General features: G+C 42.5%; 1 protein-coding gene across 1 annotated transcript in view; it reads left to right on the forward strand.

Annotated features, from left to right (window-relative positions):
• LOC134339989 (collagen alpha-1(XXI) chain-like) overlaps window positions 1-13496 on the forward strand; it is a 258137-nt gene that overhangs the window by 111652 nt on the left and 132989 nt on the right. Inside the window, exons 10-11 of the mRNA XM_063036872.1 lie at window positions 9723-9776; window positions 11701-11754. Of these exons, the coding sequence (XP_062892942.1) occupies window positions 9723-9776; window positions 11701-11754 (108 nt within the window). The remainder of the gene's footprint in view (window positions 1-9722; window positions 9777-11700; window positions 11755-13496) is intronic.

Here is a 13496-nt window from a genome sequence, read left to right on the forward strand (position 1 = left end):
TGGCAGCTTGAGGGTTCAGAGCAATGTCTTTGCTGTACCTAGTAGCGCGCTGTTCTGGTTTGAGATCTCTGATGTTGTTCCTGGGATTTGTTGGAGCCACTCTCCCAGTCCAGCTGTCACAGCTCCAAGTGCTCCTATCACCATGGGGATTATTCTGGAATTAACCTTACACATCCTTTCTATCTGGTCTTTCAAGCCCTGGTATTTCTCCAGAGTCTGATATTCTTTCTTCCTGATGTTACTGTCTTTCGGGATTGCCACATCTATTACTGTTGCTTTCTTCTGTTCCTTGTCCAGTGCTACTATGTCTGGTTGGTTGGCCAGTACCTGCTTATCAGTCTGTATTTGAAAGTCCCAACAGGATCTGTGCTTTTCCATTCTCCACTACCTTCACGGGTGTTTCCCATTTGGACTTGGGAGTGTCCAATCCATACTCAGCACAGATGTTCCTGTACACAATTCCTGCAACTTGGTTGTGCCATTCTTGCCCCCTGCTACTGTGTGCTGGATGGTTTCAGTGGAGTCCTTGCATGGTCTGCATCTTGGACCTTGCCTGGTGTGATAGTTCCCTGCTTCTATTGCTCTTGTATTCAACGCCTGTTCTTGTGCAGCCATGAGCAGCACCTCTGTGCTGTGCCTCAGCCCCGCCATTGTCAGCCACCTCTGTTGCTGTTTGGTTAGTTTAGGTATTGGCATGTTGTTGCTCAGGAACTGTGTGAATACTTTTACTGGTTGTTTGCAGAAGAGTGTGTTTATTCGCTTGGCCTCAGCATCCTTAGTACCTCTGTAGTCTGGTAGCCAGAGCTGTTAACCGTTGCCTGGCATTTTCCAGGGGTTTGGCTATGGACAAACCTCTGTACTTCCTTAGTAGAGAAGATGAGCCTTTTATCTTCATACCATTCTGCAGTGCAGTTAGTCTGCCGATTTCTGCCTTGTGATTTTCATCTTGGCTTCCAATCATCATCTCCAGAGGGGGTTATGACAGCACTCACTACTGTAGTTTATTTTGTAGCCCAGCATTTCTGGGACTGCTGCTGCCGATGCAAATATCAGGTTATTGGTCTCAGTAATGCTGGAGGTTGCGATTGTGAGTAGTGCTTCATTGGCTGCTTCTAGCATGCTGTCTGATGGAAATTTATCACTTAGTCTGGGGAGCCTTGATCGTTGATTGACAGTCACTAGTTTGGCTATGATCTTCACTCTGATAGCAGCAGGCAGTGTTGATATGCTCCGAGGTGAAGTTGAAACTGGCATTTCCCATGGACATGGTGATGCTATTACCTTTGTGCCATCTGTGAGTTATGGACATGGGGTTTGAGTGGGAATAAAGGGAGCTCTTCCTGGTTGGCTGCTGGTGACGAGTGATATTCCACAGGGGTCTGTGTTGGAACTGATTTGTTTTTAATGTTATATCTTAATGATTTGGATGATGGAATTGATGGCTTTGTTGTAATGTTTGCGGACGATATTAGGATAGGTGGAGGGGCAGCTAGTTTCAAGGAGTTAGAGAGGCTACAGAAAGACTGGGGCAGATTAGGAGAATGGGTAAAGAAGTGGCAGTTGAAATGCAATGTTGGGAAGTGTATGATAATGAAGTTTGGTAGAAGAAATGAAAGAGTTGTCTATTTTCTAAACGTTGCGAAAATACAAAAAACTGAGGTGCAAAGTGACTTGGGAATCCTCGTGCAGGATTCCCTAAAGGTTAATTTGCAAGTTGAGTCCGTGGTAAGGAAGGCAAATGCAATGTTAGCATTCATTTTAAGAGGACTAGAATGTAAAAGCAAGGTTGAGACTTTATAAAGCACTGGTGAGGCCTCACCTGGGGTATTGTGAGCAGTTTTGGGCCCCTTAGAAAGAATGTGCTGAAACTGGAGAGGGTTCAAAGGAGGTTCATGAAAATGATTCTAGTTTTGAATGATTTGTCAAATGAAGAACATCTGATGGCTCTAGGCCTGTATTCACTGGAATTTAGAAGAACAAGGAGTGACCTAATTGAAAATTTTCGAATGGTGAAAGGCCTTGATGGAATGGATATGGAGAGGATGTTTCCTATGGTGGGAGAGTCTAAGACCAGAGGATACAGCCTCAGAATAGAGGGGTGTCCTTTTAGAATAGAGATGAGGAGGAATTTCTTTAGCCGGAAAGTGTTGTATCTGTGGAATTCTTTGCAACAGGCAGCTGTGGAGGCCAAGTTTATATGTATATTTAAGGCAGAGGGTGATAGATTCTTGATTGATCAGGACTTGAAGGGATATGGGAGGAGACTGGGGCTGAGGGGAAAAATGGATCAGCCATGATGAAATGGTGGAGCAGACTCAATGGGCCAAATGGCCTAATTCTGGTCCTGTATCTTATGGTCTTCAAATGCATGAAACGCTTTCATAGGAAAGCAGCATCTATCATCAAAAATCCTCATCACCCAAGAACAGTCACTACCCCTCAACCATCAGGCTCTTGAACAAAAGAGGATAATTACACTCATCTATTGAGATGTTCTCAAAACCAAAGATCTCACTTTAAGGACTCTATCTTGTTACTTCAAGTCAAGTCACTTTTTATTGTCATTTCGACCATAACTGCTGGTACAGTACACAGTAAAAACGAGACAACGTTTTTCAGGACCATGGTGCTACATGAAACAATACAAAAACTACACTGAACTACGTAAAACAACACAAAAACTACACTAGACTACAGACCTACCCAGGACTGCATAAAGTGCACAAAACAGTGCTGGCATTACAATAAATAATAAACAAGACAATAGGCACAGCAGAGGACAGTAGATTGGTGTCAGTCCAAGTTCTGGGTATTGAGGAGTCTGATGGCTTGGGGGAAGAAACTGTTACATAGTCTGGTCGTGAGAGCCCGAATGCTTCATATTCTTGTTATTTTCTGCTATTTATTTATAGCTATATTTCAACAGTCTGTTGTCTTCTATGCTCTAGCTCTTTCATTGATCTTTACAGTTACTATTCTGTAGATTTGCTGAGTATGCCCACAGGAAAAAGAATCTCAGGGTTGTATGTGGTGGCATGTATGTACTCTGATAATGAATTTTGCTTTGAATGATGAAAACTGCTTGCAATACTCCCAAATGCAGTCTGACCAGTGCCTTGTAAAGCTTCAGCATCACAGCCCTGCTTTCATATTTTGGTCCTCTCAAAATGAATGCTAACAGTACATTTGCCTTCCTTACCATCAACTGACTCAACCTGCAAATTAACCTTTAGGAAATCCTGCATGAGGACTCCCAAGTCCCTTTGCAACTCTGATTTCTGTATTTTCTCACCTTTAGAAAATAGTCTATGCTTTTATTCCTTCTAATAGGTGCATGACCATACACTTCCCTACACTATATTCCATCTGCCGCTTCTGTGCTCATTTCCCCAATCTTTCTAAGTCCCTGCGTCTACAATACTACCTGCCCCTCCACCTATCTTTATATCATCCACAAACCTGGCCACAAAACCATCCATTCCATCATTCAAATCATTGACCCTACTATATAACATGAAAAGAAGGGGTTCCAACACTGACCCCTATGGAACAGCACTAGTCACTGGCAGCCAACCAGAAAAGGCACCCTTTATTCCCACTCTTTGCCTCCTGCCAGTCAGCTAATATTCTATCCATGCTGGTATCTTCCCTCTAATACTATGGATTCTTGTGTTGTTTCGAAGCCTCATACACAGCACTCTTGTCGAAGGCCTTCTGAAGATTCAAGTAAGCAACATCTACTGATTCTCCTGTGTATTTCCTGCCTGTTACTTCCACAAAGAATTCCATCCTCCTTCCTTTCCAGTCCTGATGAAGAATCTCGGCACGAAACATCGACTGTTTATTTCTTTCCATAGATGCTGCCTGAACTGCTGAGTTCCTTCAACATTTTGTATATGTTGCTGAAGAATTCTAACAATTTGTGATGCAAGATTTCTCCTTAAGGGAACCATCTGACTTTGGGCTACAGTATTTAATCACGGGCCTCCAGGTATCCCAAAAGCTCATCCTTAATGATGGACTCCAACATCTTCACAACCATTGAAGTCAAGCCAAATGGTCTACAATTTCCTTTCTTTTGCCTCTCTCCCTTCTAAAAAGGAAGTGACATTTGTAATTTTCCATTCCTCCAAAACCGTTCCAGAATCTCATGATTTTTGACGGGTCACTACTAATGCCTCCACAATCTCTTTAGCTACCTCTTTCAGAAACCAGGCATGTTGTCTGTCTGGTCCAAGTGACTTATGTAACTTCAGAACTTTCAGCTTCCAAGCACTTTCTCCTTAGTAAGTACACATACCTCTGCCCCCTAACACTCTCAAATTTCTAGCATACTGCTAGTGTCTTCCATAGTGAAGGCTGATGCAAAATACTTAAGCTCATCTGCCATTTCTTTGTCTCCCATTACTACCTCTCCAGTGTCATTTTCCAGTGGTCCAATATCCACTCTCACCTCTCTATTCTTTATGCAGTATATCTAATAAGAACTTTTGGTACCCTCTTTTATATTATTAGCTAGTTTACTTAATATTTCATCTTTTATCTCCTTATGGCTTTTTTCAGTTGTCTTCTGTTTGTTTTTAAAAGCTTCCCAATTCTCTAACTTCCTACTAATTGTTGCTATATTATATGCCTTCTCTTTTGCTTTTATGCTGTCTTTGACTTCCCTCATCAGCCACAGTTGTGTCATCTTGCTTCAGAATATTTCTTCTTCTTTGGGATGTATCAATCCTGTGCCTTTCAAATTGCTGCCAGAAATTCTAGCTGTTGCTGTTCTGCTGTCATCCTTGTTAGTGCCCACTTTCAGTCAAGTGGCTAGCTCCCCTCTCATGCCTCTGTAATTTCCATTACTCTATGTAAAACTGATACATCTGACTTTAGCTTCTCCCTCTCAAACTGCTGGGTGAACTCTATCACCCTGTCATAATTTCTACCCAATTTGCACAGTTCTTCTTCCAGTTTATATTGAGCAACACTGAACGCAGTGCTGAGCTCCTGCAGTTGGCATGCTGTTCCCGAGGTACAGCTGGAAGAACAAGCTGCAAGCGTTTCAGTGTAGCTGTAGTCATCGCCTCTCATTTAGGTTTTAGCCAAGGCATAAGGCTTTGCCTGTTCTCATTAATCAATTTTGGTGAAGTCTTTCCCACCTACACATTTGTGGGGTTCTCCTGTCTGAAGTTCTTCTGGGCAATTTAATAGATAATCCTGAAAGCAGGGTAATTTTGAGATTGGTGGCAGCTTCCTGACTATGAGCTTGCTTTCTTATTGACATGACTCTTCACTTTGGAATTAGTACTTAGGTCAAATGGCCCCTTATTGTGCGACCGCCTGTGATTTCTGATCTAGTGTTAGGCTAATTCAATGATGCTTTGAATTATCATGATCTTATTCTTTGCTACTTTGATACCCTGTGCTTCATGTGGTAACATAGATGGGCAACTCCATGTGAGTTGTCTCAACAGCACTCACTGGTGAGGCCAACTATTACACAGGTATTTTGGCACAGATTTTCCAACCTGGTTGGACTAAACTGTGCATTATGGACCATGCTTTCCTCCAGAAATCCTCATTACTATCATAGGAATAACATGGAATAAAAAGAGAGTCCCTGACCTGTTTTCATCATGAGCAGCCATCGCTGTCTGTACTTTCCCCATCCTTCTCTACAGCTTGAGTGAAGAATCAACTAATCACTGTTAAAATTGGGGCATTCATTTACGTTCCTGAACTGTGCTGCCTTTGCTTGTACTTGATCTTCACCCTGTTATGTCTGCAGGCATAGTCTGTCAAATTAAAGATAACTGGACCTAGACCTGTCCACAGCCAGTCTAAATCCAACCTATCTCAGCCACTCAACACAACTTGACTGTAGCCAATCCAGACTTGACTGCAGCCCTATATGTGTCTGACCCAAGCCCAGATATTGATCATTTTTCCCACACCTGAACTGACTTGGAGGCATGTGCAGAAAAGTTGGATGGTAGACTTGCTACGCTGCACTTTGGTGATTAGCAACAGAGGACATGAGTAAGTTTTCCTGGATAAAGGAGTGAGTTGAGCCAACCCAGCTGGCCTGACCTAAATCCAAAATAAACACCAGAGTCTAATAACATGTCTCCCGGGCTTGCTTGGTACGTTGGCAGTACCTGTCACAGCCTCTGTCCTGTGGTGCTCTGGAACTTAAACTGATGCTCACTCAAACCTAACTCCAGTGCATTGCTAGCTGCACAACTTTCCTTTGGCTGTGAGCTCTGCTTCTCTTGAAGTATCACCAACAAATCCCATTGTAAAAGAAAAACATGAATCTTTTCAGGACAGAATTTATGAGCTTTTGGAGAGGCATGGTCTGACTAGAGATGGTCAGTATGGCTTTGTGGGTTGGGCTGGGGCTTAGGTCATCCCTCACAAGCTTAATTGAATTCTTTGAGGATATGACATAAAATAATAGTCAGGAGGCATGGGATCCAGGGGAACTTGGCTGTGTGAATTCAGAATTGGGTTTCCCCCAGAAGATAGAGGGAGCATATGCTGCCTGGAGGTCACTGACCAGTGGTGTTCTGCAGGGATCTGCTATGTGACCCCTGCTCTTTGTGATCTTGGTTAATGATTTGGATGAGGAACTGGAAGGGTGTCTTAGTAAGCTTGCAGATGACATGAAGGTTAGTGATGTTGTGGATAGTGTGGGAGGTGGAAGGATGGTGGAATCTGGAAAAAACTTAGTGGGTCTAGCAGCATCTGTGTGTGTGTTGTTGATGTTTCTGGCTGAAACCCTGCATTGGGACCTGATGCAGGATTCAACCTAACATCTACAATGGTTGCTTAACCCTCTGAGCTTGCTGTTTCAGCTTCATGTTTGTTGATGTTAATCTACCAAAGGCAAATGTAGGTACATGTGGAAATTGCAGACTGAAAGGCCAAGTTCACTGGGCCCCTGTTCGTGACCACGTCTCTGAGGTGTACAGTAAGCTGAATTGTTGAACCATTCTCAGCAACCCCTCTGTCCAGTGCTGTGAATGTTGCCGTTGCTGCAGTCTGGTGCATTTCCAGTATCTGCAGGTTTTCTCCTATTTTCATGTCCACATTTCTCCAAGTTTCTGAATATACTGCAACAATGAAATCATACAGTACAGAAATAGGCCCGTAAAGTCCACCTGGTCCATAGCAATCCTGATGCCTGTCTAGGCTAGTCCCAGTTGCCTACGTGGCACCCATATATGTCCTTTAGTCCAAGTACTTGTACAAACATCTTTGTGACATTATAATTGAATCTGCCTCCATCACTTCTAGTAACTCATTTCAGATAACCACCAATCTGTGTTAAAACTTTACCTGTAAGGAAAACAGAGTTGATAGGCTCTGACTATCCCCATGTTTCTATTTGTATTTCTGGTTGTAGATAAGAGGTCAGGGGTTCTCTTTCTATGCTTCATTGACCCTCCTGTGACCTTTACTCATTGTTCCAACTTTGACCTTTGATGTGAATGACCACAAAATAAGAGGATAAAAGTCAATGCTGGAGGTGGGAAAAGATAGAGTGGAAGGATTTGTTTTAAAAGTGTTGGATAAGTTAACATCACCCATTCCAAATAGGCTGCAATTTCATTCTGCTATAAACCGGTTTTCCAGGTGGCAAGGTTTCTGTCCACAACCTTAAATTACTCACTACTGTGGTAGGGAAAGTGGGTCAATAGTGGATCAATAAAAAACTATGATAGTTCTCAAGGTCAAAGTTTTGACTATAATGGGATGTATGGATTATTGAGGAACAGATCTGATGAAGGCAGATGGTGGCAGATTCTAATGGAATGGATTCTTTGACTGGGCAGCAGTGAGCTGGATAAGGTGTGTGCATTGATCTTCAACAGGGGTTTTAGTATGCAATGCAGCAAACTGACTCAAGAAGCCAAATATGGAAGGGATCACCGTGGTTGGGCACTTACTGTCCGTGGGATTGGATTGGCTGTTATTGTCGCATGTTCTTGGAAGTAGGGTCAAGAGGGATGTCAGTGGTAAGTTTTTCCACACAGAGAGTGGTGGGTGCGTGGAATGCACTGCCAGCGACGGTGGTAGAGATGGATACAATAGGATCGTTTAAGGGACTCTTAGATAGGTACATGGAGCTTAGAAAAATAGAGGGCTATGCGGTAGGGAAATTCTAGGCAGTTTCTAGAGTAGGTTACATGGTCAGCACAGCATTGTGGGCTGAAGGGCCTGTAATGTGCTGTAGATTTCTATGTTCCAAGATACAATGAAAATCTTTTGTTTGCCCGCTGTACAAACAGACCATTCCATTTATAATTACGTCAAAGCAGTGCAAAAGGAAAGTAGTAACGGTGTGCAATAAAGCGTTACATTTAGAGTGCAACGCAGGCAGGCAGATAAGGTACAGGGGCCATGACAAGGTAGATTGAGAGATCAAGTTCATCTTTGTCATATACGAGTTCCATTAAAGAGTCTTAATAGTGGGATAGAAGTTGTTGTTGAGTCTGGTGGTACGTGGTCTCAAGCTTTTGCACCTTTTGTTCAGTAGGAAGGGAAAGAAAAGAAAATAGCCTGGCTGGAAGGAATCTCTAATTATGTTGGCTGCTTTCTTGAGGCAGTGGGAAGTATAGACAGAATCAAAGGAGGGCAAGCTGGATTTTGTGATAGACTAGGCTGCATTCACAGCACTCAACAATTTCTTGTGGAAGCAGAGAGTAAAATCAAATTGATATTTCCCAGCTGGAGAGGAGTACATAGTGAAGATTTTTGGGGCCAGTATTAGGACTTGAAATAGGCTTTCACTTTAGAGACAACTAATGATCTGCTCACAGATAATGTTCAAGGATTGCTTTACTTGTTCAACCACTCATTATTGAGCCTCAGGTTTGTCTTTTACCCCCAGTTGCTCATTTACTGTAACCCTTGTTCCCAGAGTCATTCTTCTGGTGTTAGTGTGTGGAGTATTCGCTGCTTTATCTGCTGCAGTTTAGAAATGAGTCTGTGCTATTCTTAAGACAGAGGTAAATAGAGTGCTAATATGCAAAGGGGAGTGGGGGGGGCGGGGAAGCTTGCTGTGAATAAGTGGAAATGCAGAATTGAGGTTACAATTAAATGAGCCATTGGGCAGAACAGGTTTGAGGGGCTGGGCAGTTGGTGTTCAAAAGTCTGATAAGATCAGGTTGGCATGGGAGGTTAGCTATTCATCATGGGTGTAGGGGAACAGAGTTGGGGGCAAAGTATGGTTTGGGTTAGAACTTCCCCCTGACATCTCTTGTCCTCTTTCCCCTCACTGAAAGGTTAAAGTAAATCCAGTTGATTCTTTTCTCCATTGTAGGTCAAAGGTGAAAGATGAAAAGTTTAATGGGAACTAGAGGGGAAATTTCTTCACTCAGAAGGTTGTTAAAGTGTGGAATGAGTTGCCAGCACAAGTGGTGCACGCGACCTCAAGTTCAACATTGAGGAGAAGTTTGGATAGGTACATGGATGGTAGGGGTATGGAGAGCTATGGTACGGGTGTAGGTCAATGGGACTAGGCAGTTTAAATGGTTTGGCATGGACTAGATAGACTGAAGGGCCTGTTTCTGAGCTGTATTTCCTATGACTCTAATTATCTCAAATGCACGAGGGGAGGGTTGGTGGGGTTGATACTGCTCCTCCGTTCTACAAAGTGACCTCATTAGTCTAAAGAACATTTGGTGTAGATCAATAACTGCTTGTATAATTTATGTTTTGTTTTGTAGGGACTACTTGGCAAACAAGGTATTCCAGGCTTACCTGGACCCCCAGGCATACAGGTAATATATATTGTGGCTTAATTGTTGCTGGCTATTAATCTTGAAATGAAATAGATCATGTTGTTGTAATGGCTTATGTATCCCAATCTGATACCTTACCTTTCTTAAATCAGAAATACTGGAGTACTCTAGGCCCAAACTCTGCCATTTCTAACTAATTCTAATTCCTCCCCAGGCAGTAACCTTCCAACCTCCTCACTTGTCACTCCATAACTTTTGCCCCAACCCATGACCCATGAGTCCACAGTACCTACATCTCCAACTCCCACATCCAGACCTTTCTCACAAGGCATTTAATTCAGACAGTAGACCACTCCTTCCCACCCTGCCACCAGGCTCTGATTAAATCAGCACCTGTCCTCAATGGTGAAGGAGAACTTCCATAATGGAAGTTCTCTCCTTATTCTTCAGTGAAAGCTCTACGTTTATGTCTCTCTTATTTGTCGATTCACAGCTGAAGTCATTTCTGATAATTTTCCATCAAGGTTCCCCAGTTAGAGGAAAGATGTTTGTTTAACAATGTATGGATTACACTCAGTGGCAACTTTATTAGGTCTGCCTGTACACCCGCTTGTTAATGCAAATCTCTCATCGGCCAATCAGTATATAAAAGCATGCAGACATGGTCAAGAGATTCAATTATTGTTCAGATCAAACACCAGAATGGGAAAGAAACATGATCTCAGTGACTTTGACCATGGAATTATTATTAGTGTTAGACAGGTCGGTTCGGGTATTCCCAAAACTGCTGATTTCCCGTGATTTTCACACAAAATAGTCTCTAGAGCAGAGGTGACAAAGACTCAGATAACCATGCAATGCAGCACTGGTGTGCAGAAGAGGATCTCTGAATGCACAACATGTCAGACCTTGAAATAATGGGTTACAGCAGTAGAACATCGTGAACATACACTCAGTGACCACTTTATTAGGTACAGCAAGTAACTAATAAAGTGACCACTGGAGTGTATACTAACATATGTGTGGTTGACATAACTGTAGCTAAAACGTTGTCACCATAAGGCCACCCATGGCCGTTGACAGTTTCTGTTGGAGAGGACTACTCAATAAAATACTAATCCCTGCTTATTCCAAGCAGCATCCATTTGATTTGCTCTCTCCTCTCCATCATCCAACATCCTCCCAATGGTGCAGCATGTCCTTCATGCTACCAACACATTTACAGAATTTTTCTGAAAACCCTGCGAGCAACCATATTTCGTTTAGCTGCCTAATACTAATCGGAACAGCTACATATGACTTGCCTTTAGTAAAACCTTTTCTGGGGAGGTTCATTGGATATCTTTCATAAATCACCTTCAGTATCCAAAAGTATCTTTTGCTTTGGATCCCCTTCAATAATCCCACATCCTTTCCACAACACAGAAACTCCCATATTCAGACCTTGCTCACAAGACATTTAACTCCAGGCAGCAGACCATTCTTTCCCATCCTGCCACCAGGCTTTTTACCAAAGCAGCACCAGGCCTCAATGGTGAAGGAGAGAACTTCCATTCCATGATGGAAATAATGCAGCACAGCTGACTCCCACACGATGGCCATTCATGTAACGAACATTGCCCCTTACAGAATTCACAATGCACTACCTAAGAACGTGAGATAAAAGATTCACTTACACAGAATTTAAATTAAAGTAGTAAATAAATATTCTTTTTCAACTCGTGTTTCATGCCACAGCTTCGCATTACAAAATGTCATGAGTGGCATCCTTGGAATGCAGTTGGTAATGGAAGGGTCGCCTGTAATCTACAGTAGGTGCAGCCTCAAATAAACTATTTGATCTTATCAAGTTTTTAATATGGGATAATTATATGCCTTTTAAAATAGAATTTGTTGTGCCTCTTGTCCCATGTAACCCATGCTTTTTAATTTTTCTTTAACTTGTACTTATCCTTCTTTTCAGGGTAAACCTGGTTTGCCTGGACCCCAAGGGGAACCTGGACCAAGAGGGTACAAAGTAGGATATCTGTTTTCAATCTTTAAGTCATAGAATGGGGTTGTGACTGACTTTATTTCCTGAAAGGTTTGTGTGCCTCCAAAGAGCAGCAATATGCTGTATGAGTGTATCAGTCAACCGCCCATCTCTACAAGCTTCAGTCACCATTAAGAACCAAGGGCTCCAGTGTTGCTGGAGTTGTATATCAGCCTCTGCAGGTTGAGGGGAGGTGCTTGTGGGCCAGGGGCCTGAGTGGGTTGCTCATTCACTATTCTGGGACCAGTTGCTGCTTTGATCAAAGCCTGATGGCAGGGTAGGTAGGTATGGCCTACTGCCTGGAGTTAAATGTCTTGTGAGCAAGTACTGGATGTGGGAGTTGGCAGTGTAGGTACTGTGGGGTCATGAGATGAAGTGAGAATTGTAGAGTGTCAAGTGAGGAGGTTGGAGGATTTGTGCCTGAGGAAAGGTTAGAATTAGAGATGGCAGAGTTAGGGACTAGGTTAATTAACAGTCAGGGTTAAGAATGATAAAGAATAGAGGTCAGAAGCACTTTGGGGGCATGGTGGGTGTTTGGGGTTTGAAGAATTTGGACCTAGACAATTTGTTGAGACATTGGGTAATAGAGGTAGGAATCAGGAGTGATCAATAAGTTGGGGTCAGAGGTAATCAGATGTGATATTGGTTGGCAGTAAATATTAATAGAGGAAGATATGGAAGGTAGAAAGCAGCCTATCACAGTGGGGACCCTCTTCAGAAATGGTTGTGAAATCATTACCTGCTTCCACAACTGTATGAACCAATTTCATGAGCAACATTACAGCAGGAACGACATTGTAAGATGGAATGTGATAAGCAAGTCATAACTGGTTCTAGAAGGTGCTTGGTCAAACTTCTGGACGAATACAAAAAGTGCCAGAAAAGGTCATCGTGGTGTTTTGCTCTGGGAGAAGAATGTTCTTAAACTCCAAGCATATAATAAGAATTAATTCATTATCTATTGAACAGGATTCACCACTGGTACTCCTTTAGGGGGATAAACAACCTCTTGCAAATAAGATTAACTTAAACATCTTTCTTGATATCACATTGCATATTACTTTCTACTTCTTTTGGAAACAAATGCATCAAAGATGTATTGGCTATCTTTATCCACTCAGTATGTTCTCTCTTAGGTTGGAATTCAAATTAATTTACTTATTCTATCAATGTAAGATGAATAAAAGAACTTGAAGGTTAACCAGAGGGCTTCAAGTCTGTTAACCCCACTCCCTCACAATTTCAACCCTGCATTTGAAATTCTCTTCAATACTGCAATTCTGAGTATTTCTACAAATAGTGTCTTAAATCCTAGAAGGTGCCTTTATTGTCTGATTTTTGGATTAATCCATAGCTTAACTCAGTAGGTGAGCTGGATACTGTCCCTTTTATTAATGCTCTTCTACACCTTTCTCAAATCTTTCACTTGACAAATGAAAGGATGGTGTCAGTGCTTTAACAACAGGAATTCTGCAGATGCTGGAAATTCAAGCAACACACATCAAAGTTGTTGGTGAACGCAGCAGGCCAGGCAGCATCTCTAGGAAGAGGTGCAGTCGACGTTTTGGGCCGAGACCCTTTGTCAGGACTAACTGAAGGAAGAGTGAGTAATGGATTTGAAAGTGGAAGGTGGAGGGGGAGATCCAAAATGATAGGAGAAGACAGGAGGGGGCAGGGTGGAGCCAAGAGCTGGACAGGTGATTGGTAAAGGGGATATGAGAGGATCA

This window comes from Mobula hypostoma, chromosome 1 (assembly GCF_963921235.1).
Source record: "Mobula hypostoma chromosome 1, sMobHyp1.1, whole genome shotgun sequence".
Lineage (NCBI taxonomy): Eukaryota > Metazoa > Chordata > Chondrichthyes > Myliobatiformes > Myliobatidae > Mobula > Mobula hypostoma.